The sequence below is a fragment of the Haplochromis burtoni genome, unplaced genomic scaffold, assembly GCF_018398535.1.
Source record: "Haplochromis burtoni strain Fernald_Lab_line unplaced genomic scaffold, NCSU_Asbu1 Contig_219, whole genome shotgun sequence".
NCBI lineage: Eukaryota > Metazoa > Chordata > Actinopteri > Cichliformes > Cichlidae > Haplochromis > Haplochromis burtoni.
In genome coordinates, this window is record NW_024582580.1 from 729,457 (window position 1) to 746,670 (window position 17,214).

The window sequence follows — 17,214 nt, forward strand, 5'->3', positions numbered from 1 at the left end:
TCTGGCTCACTGGCAGGGTTTGTTTACTGGCGGAGGGGCTGGGAAGAAGGGGATCCTACAGGACCAGGGAGACCTACCTCTGTGTGTGGAAGAAGAAGAAAAGGAAAAAAAACAACAACTATAAACTCCGATAAACCTACTTTCCTCCCGTTTAGATACACACTTTTGACCGTAGCGGGCCGCCGTGCAGTGCACTGAGCGCAAATTGGAGCGTGTATGTGAATTTCTTTTCTTTTTTTAAATTCCCAAACAAAAACAAAAAAGGAGAGTGGTGCTTCTGCTTCTGAGCTGCGACGAAGTCTGCGCTGTCAGCCTTTCAGAGAGCGGAGGTGTTGCTGAAATATCTACACGGACTGTGGAGGAAGTTTTCCAGCCAAGCCGACAAAATTCACAACACAAACATGAAAACTGGGCTGTTTTTTGCTCGCTGTGGGACTTGACGGGATTTTTTTTCTTCTTTTTTCTGTCTCTCTATCTCGCTCCCTCTTTTTTTCACGCTAACGTTACGCCACGCATGCCACAACCATCGAGTCAGCAGCAAACGACTCCCCTATTTTTTTTTAAAAAAATCCCTCTTAATCACACCAAAGCTAGCTTTTATTAAGATTTTTGTGCATGCATCATTTCTATTTTTTGAGGATGAAATGCATTGCAGCCGAGTTGCCACGCGTCGCATTTGGTGAAGTTAAAATTAACTGAGTGGGCTGCTGAAAAGCGGCGCAAACTTCGCTTGTGGCCTGAGCTGGAGTGGAGCAGGGGCCAGGCTAGCTAGCTCAACTGTAGCACCAGCGCTAACCAGCTTCTTCTCGGCTAGCGAGCCCGTTTTTGCACTTTTTTTTTCACCGACACTGACACACTCAGCTGGGCCAGAATAACAACCAAAAAGCACTTAAAGTCATAAAAGAGCACCCACGCCCTGTGTTGGCGTTTGTTGATGGTGGCGCCCCCCGCCCCACAGTGAGGTGGCTAACTTTAGCAGCAGCAGCACTGCTAGCTTGTGTTTGACTGAACACGTTGGAGTCGTTCCTCCGCCCATCTTCCGGGATGTCTTTTATTTATTTTTGTTTACCTGTTGGCCCACGCCGCAAAACAAAACCAGTTTCCTGAAGGTACTTCTCTCTCTCTCTCTCTCTCTCAAGTCCGAGCTGTCCTGCTCGTCAGGAGGTTTTTCTTTTTATATTTTTCTGATTTTCGACCGGGAGTAAGCGCTGCATGGTGTCAGATATGTGGCTCCGGACTTTGCTTTTGGGGTTTGTTTTGACCGCAGTCTGCTTTATGATGAGCTGTCACCAAGCGAGTGCAGAGAGTAAGTAACACCAATTTTCACATTTCATGTTAAGCTCTTTTTAAAAACTGTGTGAAACTTAGAGTAAGTAGCTGTTTGTGCTGTGCAGATGCCTGTTTTCTACCCTGAGAGAAAGCAGAAGTTTTTTTGCGAAAAAGAGCGGAAAACGCACAGATTGAAATTACGCTTGATTAAAAAAATTAAAAAATGACAGCCAAGTGCTGCGAAAATTCTCCTCAGTTGCAGTGATTGGGTTAACGAAAGCAATCAAAAAAATCTTTACACATATTTTAATAGTGCCAAGATAATGGTTGATCGATTTCACAAGTGACTTATCAGGTTTTCTTTATCTACAGATATTTACACCCACGTAGTAGCTGCTGTAGTTATTATATGAACATCCAAAAACACAGTAAATCACTATTATTATTATTATTACGGTTTTACTCTTAAATGAAGCAAACATCCCGCTGATTAGTCGGATACCCTGCTGCAATATTGCCATACTGTTTTTTTTCTCTTGTTTTGTTAGTGATGGTGAGTTGATAAAAAGCACGCAGGCTGCAGCAGCAGTGCTGTAGACAGCCCCTGCATTGAAGGGACAAAGGTTAGCAGTTATCGGCTGTGTGAGTCTGCACTAACTGTAAACAAATTAAGTAAGTAGTCTGAGAATTTAGTAGAATTAATTGGTTGTTATTGTAGATGCTTAAGCTTGGCTTGTTGCTCTGCTCTGTGCAGGAATGTGACAATAAGCCCCCTTTAAAGCCCCTCACAATCCCTTCTACACCCTGTTGATAAGAATGAATGAACGGCATTTGCAGTGACTCTGCAAACTGACAGTTTTCCACTGTGGGAATCTTTATTATAAGGGTAATGTTACTAAGAAAAGGTGTGGGACATTTTTAAAGATGTCTGCACAGCAGAGCAGTGATATGGCAGAGATCAGTCCTTGCCCCATATACCAGGAAGTTGAGTTTTATCAGAGCAGATGATTCATTCCAGGTTATCTTTGATTTATAGGTCAGAAGAAAAATTTTAAAACCTTTTTTTTAATCTGCAAATAACTCTTGGGTTGTTTCCTTATTGTCCAGCCAGAATAACTTGTTGAAATAATGCTTGTCACAGCCTTTTGGTGGAAGAATATTGGCTCGTGTTTGGTGCATCTGTCAATACTTTTTGAGTTTTATACAGTGAAATTACTCCCGAAGTGTGGATTTTTAAAATGACTTTAATGTTAAAATCAGACTTTAAATGTGGTGTAAATGCCTTTTTTTATATGATCTTCAAAAGTCCGATGTAAACTGGTAAGCTAACCAGTTTTCCTCAAGTTGTTTGTTTACAAAAATGTTTGCCTGTAGGTTCATTTGATGGTCAATTTTGTGCACGGTTGCAAAGTAAAAACGATTTTGTACTCATCACTTTTAATCCTGTTTAGTTACTGTAATATCTAAGAGAAAATGCTCTGCTTTTTGGTACAGTTCTGTTACACAAGCACATAAACACGTTTTCAGATGAACAGATAAACAGAAGCCCCTCCCGTGTATGTACATTATGACATTTATACAGTGTGTGCACAGCCCCAGGTAGCTTTGACACTCCTACTGCTTCACTATATGGCATTGGTTTGACGTAAGAGGCAATCGGATAAAAAGAAAAAGCGCAGAGTCTCTTGCCTTTCATCAGATTTAAATGAGGAGCGTTTGGAGCGATGCCATCAAGTCAGGCTGAGCGAGAATTTTAAGATATAAATCTGAAGCAAGTTGTGTAATTGCCGTGCAGCCCCCCTCTCGCTCCTCTCAGACTTAAGGGTGAACCACAGACGGGAAGAGTGGAACCTGGGCCCCACACTGCTCGATTTCATAAGCTGCACTGACCAGTGTTGAAGTCAGAAAATCTTTTGAGCTACTTGTTTTTCGCTGCCCAGCTCAGCTTGATGGAAAAACTCACTTAATAATGGAAACTTCATATTCACCGTGAATTGATTTCATTCACTAAGCATCAATTGAAAATGTTGAAGCCGTCACCATTTTTGGTAAATATTGTGTATTTTATGCTTTTAGCTGGACCCTGTAAAAAGTACGACAGATCGATTAGAAAGATTTTGTTTTTGTTTTTTTACATTCACACTTTGAACATTTGGCGACTGCAGAACTGATGTGATAAACATCAGCTTAAGTCATTTATAAGTGTCACCTTCTTTACTGATGTGACAGTGCAAGTCACCAAGAAGAGTAATTGTCAATACATACATCCAAGAAACTGGAAATATGACTTCAAGTGCCAGAAGTTTACGATTCAGAAAGCAAATAATGTAGGAAAAATAAAGCATAAATACAGTTTTTTCTCCAAACGAGGGCAACAGAAACAGGTGATTAGTTTGGGGTTGTGTTTTAACGTCAGGGGGGGAAAACAGACTAGTTAATTCTAATTTAAAAAAACAACCGACTTTCAGAACCTCTAATATGTGCAATCCTGCTCTGTTGTTAAATTCTGTTAGTACTTCCCCAAATTATGTACTGTCACCTTTAAAATATACTGTGTGTGCTGTCACATGACTGTTCTGTGACTCCCCTGTCTGTGACATGAAAACATCATGGAGGAAATGTCAAACACTGAGCCAACTGCGCAGTTTGTACCAAATAAAAATGGGTTGTTGTTTTTTTTTTTTGCTGTTATTTGGATGCTACTTTGGTTTTAGTAAAGACGACATCAACCAAAGCAAAGGGAACAAAAAAAAGAGTGCGAAAAAATAAGGCCATACATCAGTCTGTTCCAGCACTTGGAGTACAAATAAATCAATAAATCAATATATAAATATTCAGGGTCTTATCACAGCAGTCTAATAGATTGGGTTAAATTTAAAAATATATTATTAAATATAAAATATATAAAAGCATGAGCTGCTTCGATCTTATGTCCCCTTACGTCGCGCTTCAAGGGCTCAGGTGGTCGAGTCGTGTTATTGTTGTGCCATGATAACATATCACCTTAAGAGCGTTAAACAGCCGGGGCTCGCCATGAAGCCACCGGCACCCTGTTGTCAAGCACCACTTTGGTCAAAAAATCAGGCAGCGATCCAGCAACCTGGCGCCCTTGATTTACGCCACCCGACAAGAAGAGCAATTGTAGGGCAATGAAACTGTCCCTTCCCCCCGCCACCTCTTCAAAAACACTACACACAAGCTGCCACTGTGCCCTCAAGTACCAAAGTCACAAGTGCAGTTGACATGTATACAATAGTGTGATTTTTGCATTTGTCATCCGAAACAATGGCTCTCTAATCCTTGTTGGCACGTTCAGGTTTGAAATTTATGCACTGCTTGAAAACGGTAATCTGACACACCTGCACTCATTCGTTTTATCCACTCATGCTGACGGTGAAACCTTGTAGTTTCTGATCTTTACCCTTGACACTGTGGCCTTGTTTAAAGAAAATATGCTTGTTAGCGTGCTGTCACACTTCAGAGGTAATAATTACCTCGGTGCTCGTGCTGTTTGTATGAACTCTGTGGGTTGTTTTTTTTTTAAAAGGCTCTTATGAATCCCGGTGGTTAAAGCCAGTAGTGACATTAGCTGTTTTGGCTGCTACTGCACTGTGTCAGCAGTTTTGCAAAGTAACAGGCGCCCCAAATTTAAAATGAAGGACAAATAATAGGGTTGTGATTTATATTTTTACATAAAAAGGGGGTTGTATTGCTAACCAGCCGAGAGAATAATGTGTGAGTGCCGCTGAGTGGGTACTAAATGATCTTTGGTCCACAGCCACAGTATACAAATCACACAATCCCAAGGGGAACTTTGTGGTGTGGTCGGGCTCTCTGTTTTACTCAGTTTCACTCTATTTAAAGACTGAGGCCTGATTTCTTTGGTTTTAACGTTTTCCTTGTTTTTTGCACTGTATTGTTAATGTGCTGTGGTTCCCAGTTGCTGACATATTTGATGATTAAACTCTCAACCCACGCCTCCTTTCTGGACTCTTGTAAGAGATTCTACACTGCGGAGGATGACTTTGACTCTTGACCAATTTCTGAAGAAAGTTGCATCTCTTCAGAGTCGTAGTAATGTCACTTTCTGGCTGTTGTAATATCTGACCTTGCACAATTCAAAAATGATAAATTTCTGAGCTGTAATTGGTGCTCAGGAGCTCTCCATAGCAGATAGTTGGATGTTTGTTTGTTTTGTTTTTTTTAATAAATACAACATTTAGTTGAAGTAATTCTTAGAATAGTTTTGAGCACGATGTTAGATAAATGAAACCTTATTTCTACAATTAATTTACAATTTTTCATTTTCACTTTGAGGTTTTAAAACCCGTCTTAAAGAGGATCACATCACGTGCCAGTTTGTGAATGTTCAGTTAGTTGTAGCCCTGTTTGAGAAAACAACACAACAGTGAAACTTAGAAAAGGGAAGTGTTGCAATCACTGAGTGCTTGCGCTCCTGCATGCTTATTGAGGCTCAGTGATAATATACACCATCAGCCTAACAGCCCGAACCCCCCCATCCACTTCCTTCTCTACATCAGAAGCCTTCTGTGCCTGTTGATGCTTGCAGCTGTAGTGAAAGGATTGCGGTTTTGTACGTAGTGCCACTGAGCACAAAGTGGACAGATTGTGGCGCTCAGACTGTGCAGCATTGACTCCTTTGGTTCACATATGCACACAATTTGTGTTCTGCATTAAAGCTTCAGTGAGCTATAGATTAGTGCATGTTGATTCAAATTAAAGTGCAACTTGTGACCTAGGCGGGATTTACACGAGGCATTCACAATCTGCTAACTGTGTGGATTAATTATGAGGACGGTAACATCATAACTGTGTCTGCACTTACTCATGAAATTAATTGTGTGGTCTTGTTTGCTGTATGGCTTCATTATTATATAGAATTGGGTCACACTGTTGGAGCTTGTGGGTAGATTTTGTTTTTCTCTCAAATGTGATCAACTTCTATGGATTTCCTTTTTGCCTGATTGACTTTTATTACAGACTGATTACATCGTGAAGCAGACCACCTTCAAACATCACCCAATGAATCTGAGTGCAATAATGTGCCGTAGAGCTTTTAGAGCGATTAGTCGATGAGCTGGTTAAGGGAGAATTAATCTGCTTGTGTTCTGATGTGAGATTTCTTTCACATTGTCCAACCCTTAAGTTGGATTGCGCACTCTGAAAGTCAGAAAAGCCCCACCAACCCTGACTTCTTAAACACAAGTAAAACTGTAAAACTTGTAATTTGTATTACCGCTGCTGTGTATTTGCAACTCACTAGCAGGCAGCGATCCAACACTCACTATATAAGCTATACACAAGCACGCGGATGTGCTGCAGCGATGTTTTTAAGCACAATAAAACCAGGCATTGTGCTGTATTGGTAATGATGGATGAATGGCTTTACCTTGCTAGGGAGCACAACAAAGGCTGCTTTTCCATCTGCTACTACTGGAATGCAGTCAACTTGGGAATGACGTCACTCCCAGCTCCAATATCCAGATTCTGAGGTAAAAGGGGTAAAAGGAACGCTGCATGAATCCATGTCTGGAAAACTGGGTGATATTGACATAAGGTTGAGTTCCAGACCAGTTGGCTTTTAAAAAAAAAAAAGTTTTATGTATAAAATTATTAAACAATGACAAATAATAATCTGCTTAATTATCAGCTTTAAAAATAATTGTTGGGCTGCAACTTCTACCTGGTGGTGCACAAGTTGTGTTGGACATTAGTACAAAGTCTGTGACGTCGGATTGCACTGGTTTGTGCGAGAGTAATAGAGTCCAGTTAATTCACAGCTAGTCACTGGAGTTGTGAGTCATATGTGCTGCCTCCTAAATGTAGGGATGTCACCAGAACCAATACATATGGTACCATTTGATTTTAAAATACTTCAAGAAATAATTCAAGTTGAGTTAGTTTCAAAAGCATCCAAAGTATTACGTTTCTTTTGTTATTCTGAAATGGACGTATTGAATTGGGTATCGAGAATTGCTTAATTCTGCCGGTATCGTTATAGACATTCCTACCTACGTGTTCCTCCTAGGCAGCACGCTCACTTAGGGCCATGTATATATATGGTTGCAGACACAGACAGGAAGCTGGAGATGTGTAATTTGTGCATTGTTATGTAAGTTTTCTGTCCACATGGTCACAAATAACATGCAAACACATGGACATCGGCACGGGTCCTTGTGCTCACCATGATAAAATTGACCTCATGCGGACCCGAGCAGACTTCTGGATGTGGAAAGTACAGTCCGGGTGTAAGGGTGTTTGTATGTCACTTTCATCTTCTTTCCAAACTTCAGCTGGGCACCACGTCCATTTGTCAGGTTGCTTGCGTCGCCTAGGTCACAAGTGTGACTTTGTTGGTATTGTGTCTCGACTTCTGCGCGTGCAACGTAAAGGATACACGGCTATTTTACACCATCTCTTGTGGTCATCTGAAATTCACAGGACATCGTTTCATGTCTGCACTGTTTAGTTGTTTAAACCGAACTCTGGTTTGTTTTCCTGCTTGGTGCGCTTCATTTCTGAAGATGTAATTGCATTTGGGTGCAGACCAAAACATCTGCACCAGGACCCTTTAGAGGAGCTGGTCTCGTTTTTTTTCCAGATGAACTCAAGAGTCGTTCATTTATCACGAGGTGTTCAGACCTCGAACCAACCTAACTGTTAAGTGTACACTGTAAGTTAAGTCCCTTCCAGGCGCCAGCTTTTCTTTGCATTTTGGGATTGGAGAGAGTACCGTTGACCAGCGGGCCACGGACGACGTACCGGTCCATGAGTCGTTTGGTACCAGGCCACAAGAGTTAAGGCTCGGGTGTGAAATGTATGGTTTTTAGAGTTTTTAGAGTTTCTTTTTTAATCGTTTTTATTGTTAATTCGGTTTCCTGGGTCTTTTCCCGTGTGTTATGAATAAATCTTCTTTTTTTTGGTACCAGTACTGATTTTATTTTGTTGTATTTATCCACGACACCTTAAATGCCGGCCCGTAAAAATATTGGTCGGACATAAACCGGTCCGTGGCGCAAAAAAAAGGAAAAATGGCCGCAATCTCCAATCGTCCTTTATATTTCTTCATCGTTTGATGCACCAAATGTTCAGAACTCAGACATATTCACCTTACAGTCAGTAATTTACATTGAAAGCAGCAAATCTCCTCCAGCTCTGAGAAGCTGATTATTTGTTTAACTAACTGCTTATCAGAATGTTGTTTCAGTGCTAATGATCTGCATTTTCCTCTCATCCAGATAAGATAATCCAGACACGGTAGTATATTGTGGACGTGTAAATGGAGGCTGGGTTATTTGAGCGATAATTAATAAAATGCCCAAAGAGGCCAAAACCAACTATTTATCCTGCTGATGAATGGTGTTAAAAGACCCAGTTTTTCATAATAAAAGAATATATTGCTCAAAAGAATTCTATTTCGTCTTTTCGTGCGATTTGTTGCTCATTATAAATTTCATTTAGGGAAAACATTTACACTGTGATTATTATAGTTATTATTAATACATTTCTGCCTGCTCTTTTGTGTCTATCATAGTGCTCCTATTCGATTAATTATAAAGTAAATCTCTCTCAAAGGTGTAGGCAGCGAGAGACATGATGGCTGTGGTGAATAGAAATGTGCCCCTCTAACGACTCTAATTGATGACTCAAAGCAGTCTTTTCAGTCTCTGGTTCAGAGTAAGGGATGTATGGAGAGTGGGAGCTGGCCTATTGACAATAGAAACCTTTGTGAAATCTCCCAGTTTCTCTGTTTCTCACAATACGGGGAGCATGTAAATTCATCAGTGGTCCCAGTTTGTCTTGTTTCAGTCATCACATGTTGTCATGAGCTAAATTTAAGCCGCCTTAGTTTTTGTCTCCCAGAGTTTTGTTTTTGAACTTGCTGTTCGCAGGTAGAGAAGAGTGCTCGGACAGTTTCTTTCTCTGCCGCTGCTCCAAAATTCCTCACTTACACACCAGGGCTGCTATGTTCCACTTTCCAATGTGAGCCACTATCGGTAGGACTGGAGTGTATTAGATTCTCTATTGGGAATGTGGTGCTAAAAATACTGGCCTGGCTGAAAGTGTACACTGATAGGAACTTGCACTCGCCGCCCTGTGATTATTCCCCTTCTCATTTTAGTCCTCTGCTTTCTGCCTTAGCTGTGACTACACAGCCACTGACCCTTCGTATTGTAAACTTCGGCTGTTGTTTGTTCTTTTTAATGGCGTTGCTCGACTGTGTGTGGGGCCTTGTATGATACAGAGAGAAGCTTGTAGTTGTAAATGTGTTTCCTAATGGATCTACAGTAGGCTGCTGGCAGTTTGTCAGTCAGTTTGATGTGAAAAGTTTAAATTTGAAGTAGATGTGCTGAAAGTAAAAGGATTGTGGCCCGTCATATGTGCTTACAAGTTAGCAGTGCCTCCAAGGAGAGCTGCTGATCTTTGTGTAGTTTAAGAAGAGAAATGTGCTTTTTAACAAACTGAGCTGCTTTTAACGGGCAGCAGCTGAAACCCTCATTTGAACATTTTACGCTCCGTCTTAAACACGCCTCCGAGTTGTAGGCTCAACTCCAGATAAGTGCTGAAGAATTAGCTTCCTGGTTAAGGTTACAAAGTGAAACGCTTGTTGTTCAGTCTCCCGGTGATTGGACTCCGTGTTTGTGCTCTGCTTGTCTTGTACTGTTATGCAACAGAAGGTGTAAAATGAGCTGCGGCCATAAAGACAAGTACACCTAGTGGTTACATTCGTCTCCACACGGCTGACCGGTTGACTGGTTGATGTCCCCGGCTCAGCGGTTGGCCCTTTGGTAAACAAATGCAGTCCACTCTCAGCAGGCCGCACACCTCCAGCATGACTAAGGCTGGGGTGACCCATATAGCACTTCCATGAGGTTAAGAGTTTGGCTCATTTGAAAAAAGGCATTTTAGGAAATTACCTTTAGTTTTCTTTATACTCAACTCCCTGTTTTTTTTGTAGCTCTTGCAACACACTGGACATTCATCTAAAGCTGATGAAATCAATTTATTTATTAATATTTCTTAATTTCTGCTGCAAGTAATAAAAGTAATTTTATGTCTGCATGACTCTTACACCTGCCAGAGTCATCAAAAGTCCAAAATCTTTTAATTCATGCCTTATTTTTTAATTCTTTCTATTTCAAGCTGGGCATGTTCTGTTTACATAAATATGCAGGTCAGGAAACTTAGTTCAGGGTGAGTAAAAATGTGAGAGGATTTCAAAAAAATACCCAGAAACTGCTGTGGTTCTTAGGGTTAGCTGTAATATTGTTGAGTTTTGGACTAAACATAAGCAGTGGTGTCAAAATAACACTTGACAGACGAATGATAGTTTCTGGCTAACATTAATCTCACGTGTTGCGTCACAGCGATACAGTAGACAGAAAAACATGTAACCCGTCTGCGGGGTGGCATAGTTAAGGAATTTCTCATCGAACAGGATCATGTGTCTGGGTGAGCACTGACAAAGCCACAAATCTGCTACTGGTGCAATACATGGCCATTACCAAGGACAAATATTTTTAATGCATTAGCTAATGTTTTTTATGGTCTTGAGTTACAGAAGCAACTCCACAAATCAACTCGGCATAACCAAGGATGAGCATAGCCTCACGTTGATGACAGCGCTCCATATTTGACAGAGGCTCACAGACAGATATGTGGTTGCTAAACAAAATGTCAAGGAAGATGGTCTGGTCTTTATCAAAGTTAGGGACATAGCCACATATTTTCTTCAGGAAAGAAATATCTCCTAATTATCAAGAGATCTATTTTCCCCCCCATCTGTCACGTCTTACTTCTTCGACCTTGTTTTTCCTGTGCACAGAGCAGACATCTTGTGTAATGCACGTTCGGCACTGAGAAGAGCAGACAACACATAAGATTAATTGTCCTTAGAAATTTTTTTTGTCTTCACACCCAAGAGCCAAAACATTTTTCTGAAATGCATCACAGTTTCGTCACTCTTAATGGCGTACTGTACATTTGAACCTCTCCACCAATTTACTGTTTATTATTCTGTATGTGACACTAGAACTCGTTTCTAAAGAATATGTTTCTGTCTTTCTGATTCTCTTTTCAGTTTGTCCAAGCAAGGACATCCGCAACAATGTGACCAACCTGCGGACGCTCGAGAATTGTACTGTGATTGAAGGCCACCTGAAGATCCTACTCATGTTCAGGACCAGGCCTGAGGATTTCAGAGGCATAAGTTTCCCCAAGCTGACAGTCATCACCGACTATCTGTTGCTCTTCAGAGTTTACGGGCTAGAGAGCCTTAGCGAACTCTTCCCCAACCTGACGGTCATCAGAGGCAACAATCTCTTCTTCAACTATGCCCTGGTTGTGTTTGAGATGCTCCAGTTGCGCGAGATCGGCCTTCACAGTTTGATGAACATCACCAGAGGAGCTGTGAGAATTGAGAAGAACCCTGATCTCTGCTATCTCTCCACCCTGGACTGGTCCAAGATCCTGGACTCGGTGGAGGACAACTACATCGTGGCCAACAAGAATGACAGAGAGTGTGGCGATGTGTGTCCAGGGGCGGCAGTCGGAAAGACCACCTGCCAGACGACCACCCTCAATGGGCACTTCAGTGAACGCTGCTGGACCCACAACCACTGTCAGAGAAGTAAGCAGCTTTTTATTAAGATTATCTACTAAAACGTGTGCTATCTGTGATGCAATCACCTATTAACACATCCATTCATCCATGTCAAGTCAAGTTTGTTTATATACCACATTTAAAAATCAGCAGCTGTTGACTAAAGTGCTGTATTAAAAACAAAAAATAAATAAAATCAAATAACATAAAACAAAGGACAAAATGATAGCCTTTAAGAAAGGAAACATAAAGTGAGAAAATCTGAGTAAAAACGACACAAATAAAAGGAACTCTGAACTCAAACATTTAGAAGCCAAACATTAAAAATGGTTTTCAGGTGTCTAATGTCAGAGAAGTACCAATGTTGGCCAGTTTGATTCACAGTTTTGGTGAAAAAACTGCAAAGGTTTCTCAAAACTTGGATTGTTGTTACACACTTCTAGATTCCTTGCAAAGGATTTTTTTAAAAACATTTTTAAAAGGAGCACCGAACACATTGACCTCTGCTTTCTGTTCATTTAAGTTAAGAACATTTAAAGCCATCCATGTCCAAATATCTCCCGAAACAGCGCAGCAGGGCCTTCAGAAGAATTGATGTTTGAGTGGCACGTAAATCTTCAAGTCATCTGCATATAAGTGAAACGCAAAAATAAATGATAAGTAATAAATAATAATAATTTTTTTTTTTTTAATGAGCAAGGGGGAGCATATGAAATAGAAAAAAGGGCTTTTGAGAAGATGTATCTCGGTATTAAATGCAGCGCTGAGGTTTAAAAGTACTAAGATGGCAGAATCTCCTTAGTCAGTAATAGTTAAAAGGCATTTAACTTGAAAGTTCAAGCCATCCATCCAGTGAAACACCATTCCACCTACCCATTCATCCTGAACTTTTCAGTGACTCAGATAGTCATAAGCCTTCTTTTATAACAAATGTTTTTTAAATACAAATTTATTGGAAATTCAAATTCACTTCTAAATCTACACTTGACAGTTTAGATATACAAAGATAAAACTTGAAAGGTCTCAAAAAACAGTCCTGCAATAAATCTGGCCTTCACGAGGAGGATAATGTCCAGTTTTCACTAACAATGTTTGAGGTCGTGTGTATTCGGCTGTGTGATCATTCTTGAATGATGCAGTTTGACATTGACCCATTTCTATTGTGTGCTTATACCCTTATTGATATTAATATGAACATTGCTACCTGTATGGATAGCATGGCCGTGTGGATACCATGAAAGGGCATGGAGGGCACCACAGGAGCTCCTCGTGACATAGCAGGCATTAATGACAGCAGACTAGTTAAAGTAGGTTTTTGTATGCAGGCTGAAGCATCTTAACTGGCATTGCATATGATCTTTGCCAATAGGATGTGCAGAAGGAACTCAGCTGAAGCATCGGCTGATGTGTTGTGGCACTGATTGCTGGTTGAGCTTGACTTGTGGGCTGCCAGAGCCCAAGCTGTGCTCATTTTGTTGAAAGATATTTGTTATTTCCACACAGGTGAATTGCTTTTGCTTCTGTTGTTGACCAAAGGCTCTCTTTTTGGCTCGAGCTGAGCCTAATGGGGAGTGACAGCTGAAAGGTCACCGATGTAAAGGAAAATTGTGCCCTGGATTTACAACATAGCACAACACAAAACAAGGGCTTCAGTACAAAATGTAATGCAGCAAAATCTCCTTCATAGCTTGATTTTTTTAGTGTAATTGTGGATTTAAAGTCATAATAAAATGAAATTCCATCGAAACATAAAACCAAGTGAGGGCTATTGTGTTTCAATGCATTTGTTTCCTTCAACAATTTTAATCAAGGGAGTTATCGAAATGTTCAGATCTTTTTATAATGATTATTGTTAAATAATGTCCAGATTTCTCTATCTCAAGTTGAGATCTATTTACGAGCCACCATTTTTATCTGGAGATCAACTTGGCTCAGTTTTTCTCCCCTTTATGTCACCATTTAGTGTTTGCAGCAGTCAAAAAATCATGTTTTTTTTTTTCCATGATTGTATAAGAAACTGTGTCTAACATTAAAAATTAGATTTGCCTTTTAGTTTGTTATGATTTTTGCCAGCGATTAGTGGCAGCTTTGCAGAGCCCTTCTCAGCTTCTTTTCATTGGTACATCAATATTTCCATTGGCTTTTGCTACACGTCTTACCCATCCAGCTTTTACAGAGTTCAGTTCAACTTAAATAAGAGCTGATGAGGGTATTTGTTAGAAACAAAACATGTCTTTGTGTCAGAGTAAATCTCATAAATATAAAATACAGAGACATAACAAAACAAAAATGGGCATGTCGCTCCTTCTTGATGTTGAAATGTCAGACCTCTGTCATGTGCTAGGGTAAGTTAAGTAGGCCAAGCTCTGTGTCAATGTTGCCTGAACTGTACTCTAATGTGATGCAACACCTTTCCAGTTAGTCTGTGAATGTTTACTCTCAATAAACTGTAGTGTCGTCATTTCTTATGTTGTGGGGACGTTGTATAGAAGACGTTAGACATCATGAACATTCATGATGTCTAACGTACATTGTGCCTTTTACTGTACAACAAGGAGCCCACCAATTTACACATAAAGAGTTCAAGTTCAAGTGCTGAGAAGAGTTTTACACATGGGTGTCGGCCCATATCATTACACAACGCTGCCTACATTATGTCCTGATGCATGCTCAATAATCCAGGTAAGGAAATCCCAGAAAGTTGATTCTGTTCATCTGCACGCAGCGCTTTCAGTGGGAGAAACGTTTCCTCACTCATCTGAGTGTCTTCTTCAGTCTCAGGTTTATGAACCGTAAAGTTTCAGTTGAAGCCACTGGAGATCCCATATGTGTCAAGATTATCGGTACAGCTCCAAACACAGCATCTCTGTGCCTTTCAACCCCCAAATAACACACTACACCAACAACTGAACTCAAGGGGCTTTATATTGTAAGTAAAGACCCTACGATATTAAAAAGAAACCCCCCAAATCACTTGATCTCCATAAGCAAGCACTTGGTGACACTGGGAAGGAAAAACTCCCACTTAACAGGAAGAAACCTGGGCTCGGGGAGGGGCAGCCATCTGTTGTGACTGGTTGGGAAAGAGGGGAAAGAGAAGAGAGCACAAAATACAGTAGTAGTATATAAACAACCAGAGAGAATGAAGAGTATCAGGAAAACCAAACAACCTCTAGCTAAGTTGATGGCACAACACAGAAGAGCTACCTCATTACTATACTGTCTGTTTACACCTACATGCCAGCGGTCCCTCCTTCGGTGATGAGGATTGATATCCTGGACAGGGAGTAGTGACGCTGAACTGAGGAGGTGCCTTAAGAGTGGATCCTCCACCATGCTAGAGTGCTGTAATTAGGGCTGCTCAATTAATCGAATTTTAATCACGATTACGATCTGGGCTTTCAACCTAAACCAAACCAAAAATGACTGAGCCGATTATTAGCCCCTCCCTCGTGCTTTACTCTCGTGCTGCTCCGTGTGGCAAATTGAGCGCACCTCTCTGCATTTCGAACACGTGTCACAACAATTAAGAGCAGCGGTCTCCAACCTTTTTTGCGCCACGGACCGGTTTATGCCCGACCATATTTTCACGGACCGGCCTTTAAAGTGTCGCGGATAAATACAACAAAATAAAACTAGTACCGGTACTGAAAAAAATAAAATTTATTCATAACACACGTGAAAAGACCAAGGAAAACAGAGTAAACGATAAAAACGATGACAAAATAACACTGAAAACCGATTAAAAACCCTGAAAACTATACATTTCACACCGGAGCCTCAACTCTCGCGGCCCGGTACCAAACGACTTACGGACCGGTACCGGTCCGAGGCCCGGGGGTTGGGGACCGCTGATTAAGAGGACCCGAGGGAAGCTCGGAAAGCTAAGCAGAAGTTATTTGGAGAGAAGAGTGACTGCCGTTGGTTGAAAAGAGAGGTAAAAAAAAAACTTCAGTGGTGTGGAAACATTATGGGTTTGCGGAGTCAGACGTGGATCAAGTAGACACAGTGTGTAAACTTTGCTACGGTGTCGTAGCTGCACCACAGAGCAACACTGCAAAGTTCACTAAACATAGATGTTTACATTTTTCATTTATTTTTTATATTGCAAACATTTGCACTGTTATCAGTATTTGCACACTATTTTATATTGTTTTTTGACAATCTTTAAAGTCATTATTCAATACATTGTTATTGTTAAATAAATATCGTCAAATAATCGAGATCTCAATTTCAGTGAAACTAATCATGATTATCATTTTTGCCATAATCGAGCAGCCCTAGCTGTAATTGTAGCCATTTCCCAAGTGTCAGTGAATAATACTCATGGCCACTGATCAATGGCAGTGAAAGTTTGAATATTAACAGTCATGAAACTGAGGTTGTGGCTGATTGTTTGGCACTGGTGTGAGTTTCGGCTCCCACTGAAAAACTGGGACTGCCTAGATTAGTTTAACAAGTCCACTGAACCAGTGTTTGTTTGCAGCAGGCGGTAGTTTCTGTTGCGCTGAGCGCGGCCCCATTATTACGCTCATCAGCGCCTTTGCCACTGAGAAGTGTGTTTATAGTTTTTCCACTAATGACTTTTTTGCTTGTGGCCACTTGGTTCACAGCCATCTGAAGTCCGTCTGAAGTATCTGCAGAATCGGCTCAGAAGACCTGTTGTCAGTTTGCGGTGGCGGTGAATCTTAATCCGGAAGTGTTTAAATAAAAAGTCTCACCGATGATTTCCTAATCGAGACAATGAATCAAGGCCAGATGTTGGCTGGCAAGCACTGATCTCCAATCATGGGCCTGCGGTATTGTGGTCTGTGACCTGCGGTTTTTTTTGCCTGCTTTCACTAAAGCATGAAAAAGACCCGTTAAGCTCCAGCTAGAACCACAGGGCACAGTGTTGCATTCGGTGTCCTCTTCTGATGTACTCTGTCACTGCTTTTTATAGACCTACAGGAGTGCTTCAAGTTAGAGGCTTTCCAAAAACTTGCTGCATTTATTTCCATGATGATTTACACAAAGGAACATGCATGCATGTTAAATATAAACACAGGAATACACCTGATAATAAAAGAAAAATGTAATGTAACCTCTTTCTAATGCATAATAATTAATCACTTTTACTGCTTTTTGCTTTTTTATTTTGTTGTAAAAGAAGAACTAAAATTTATCATACTGTGATACTGTTATTTTTAAAGGAAGCTTTGGATAGACAGTGGTTAAGTGCCAAGGGTGACTGTGGGTCTCTTACACACACACACACACACACACACACACACACACACACACACACACACACACACACACACACACACACACACACACAC

The 17,214-nt window shown here is 40.8% G+C and overlaps 1 protein-coding gene across 1 annotated transcript in view; it reads left to right on the top strand.

The window, feature by feature from the left end:
* insra (insulin receptor a) overlaps nt 1-17,214 on the top strand; it is a 53,644-nt gene continuing 36,430 nt past the window's right edge. The window contains exons 1-2 of the mRNA XM_005936647.3: nt 1-1,306; nt 11,372-11,920. Of these exons, the coding sequence (XP_005936709.1) occupies nt 1,213-1,306; nt 11,372-11,920 (643 nt within the window). The 5' untranslated portion in view covers nt 1-1,212. The remainder of the gene's footprint in view (nt 1,307-11,371; nt 11,921-17,214) is intronic.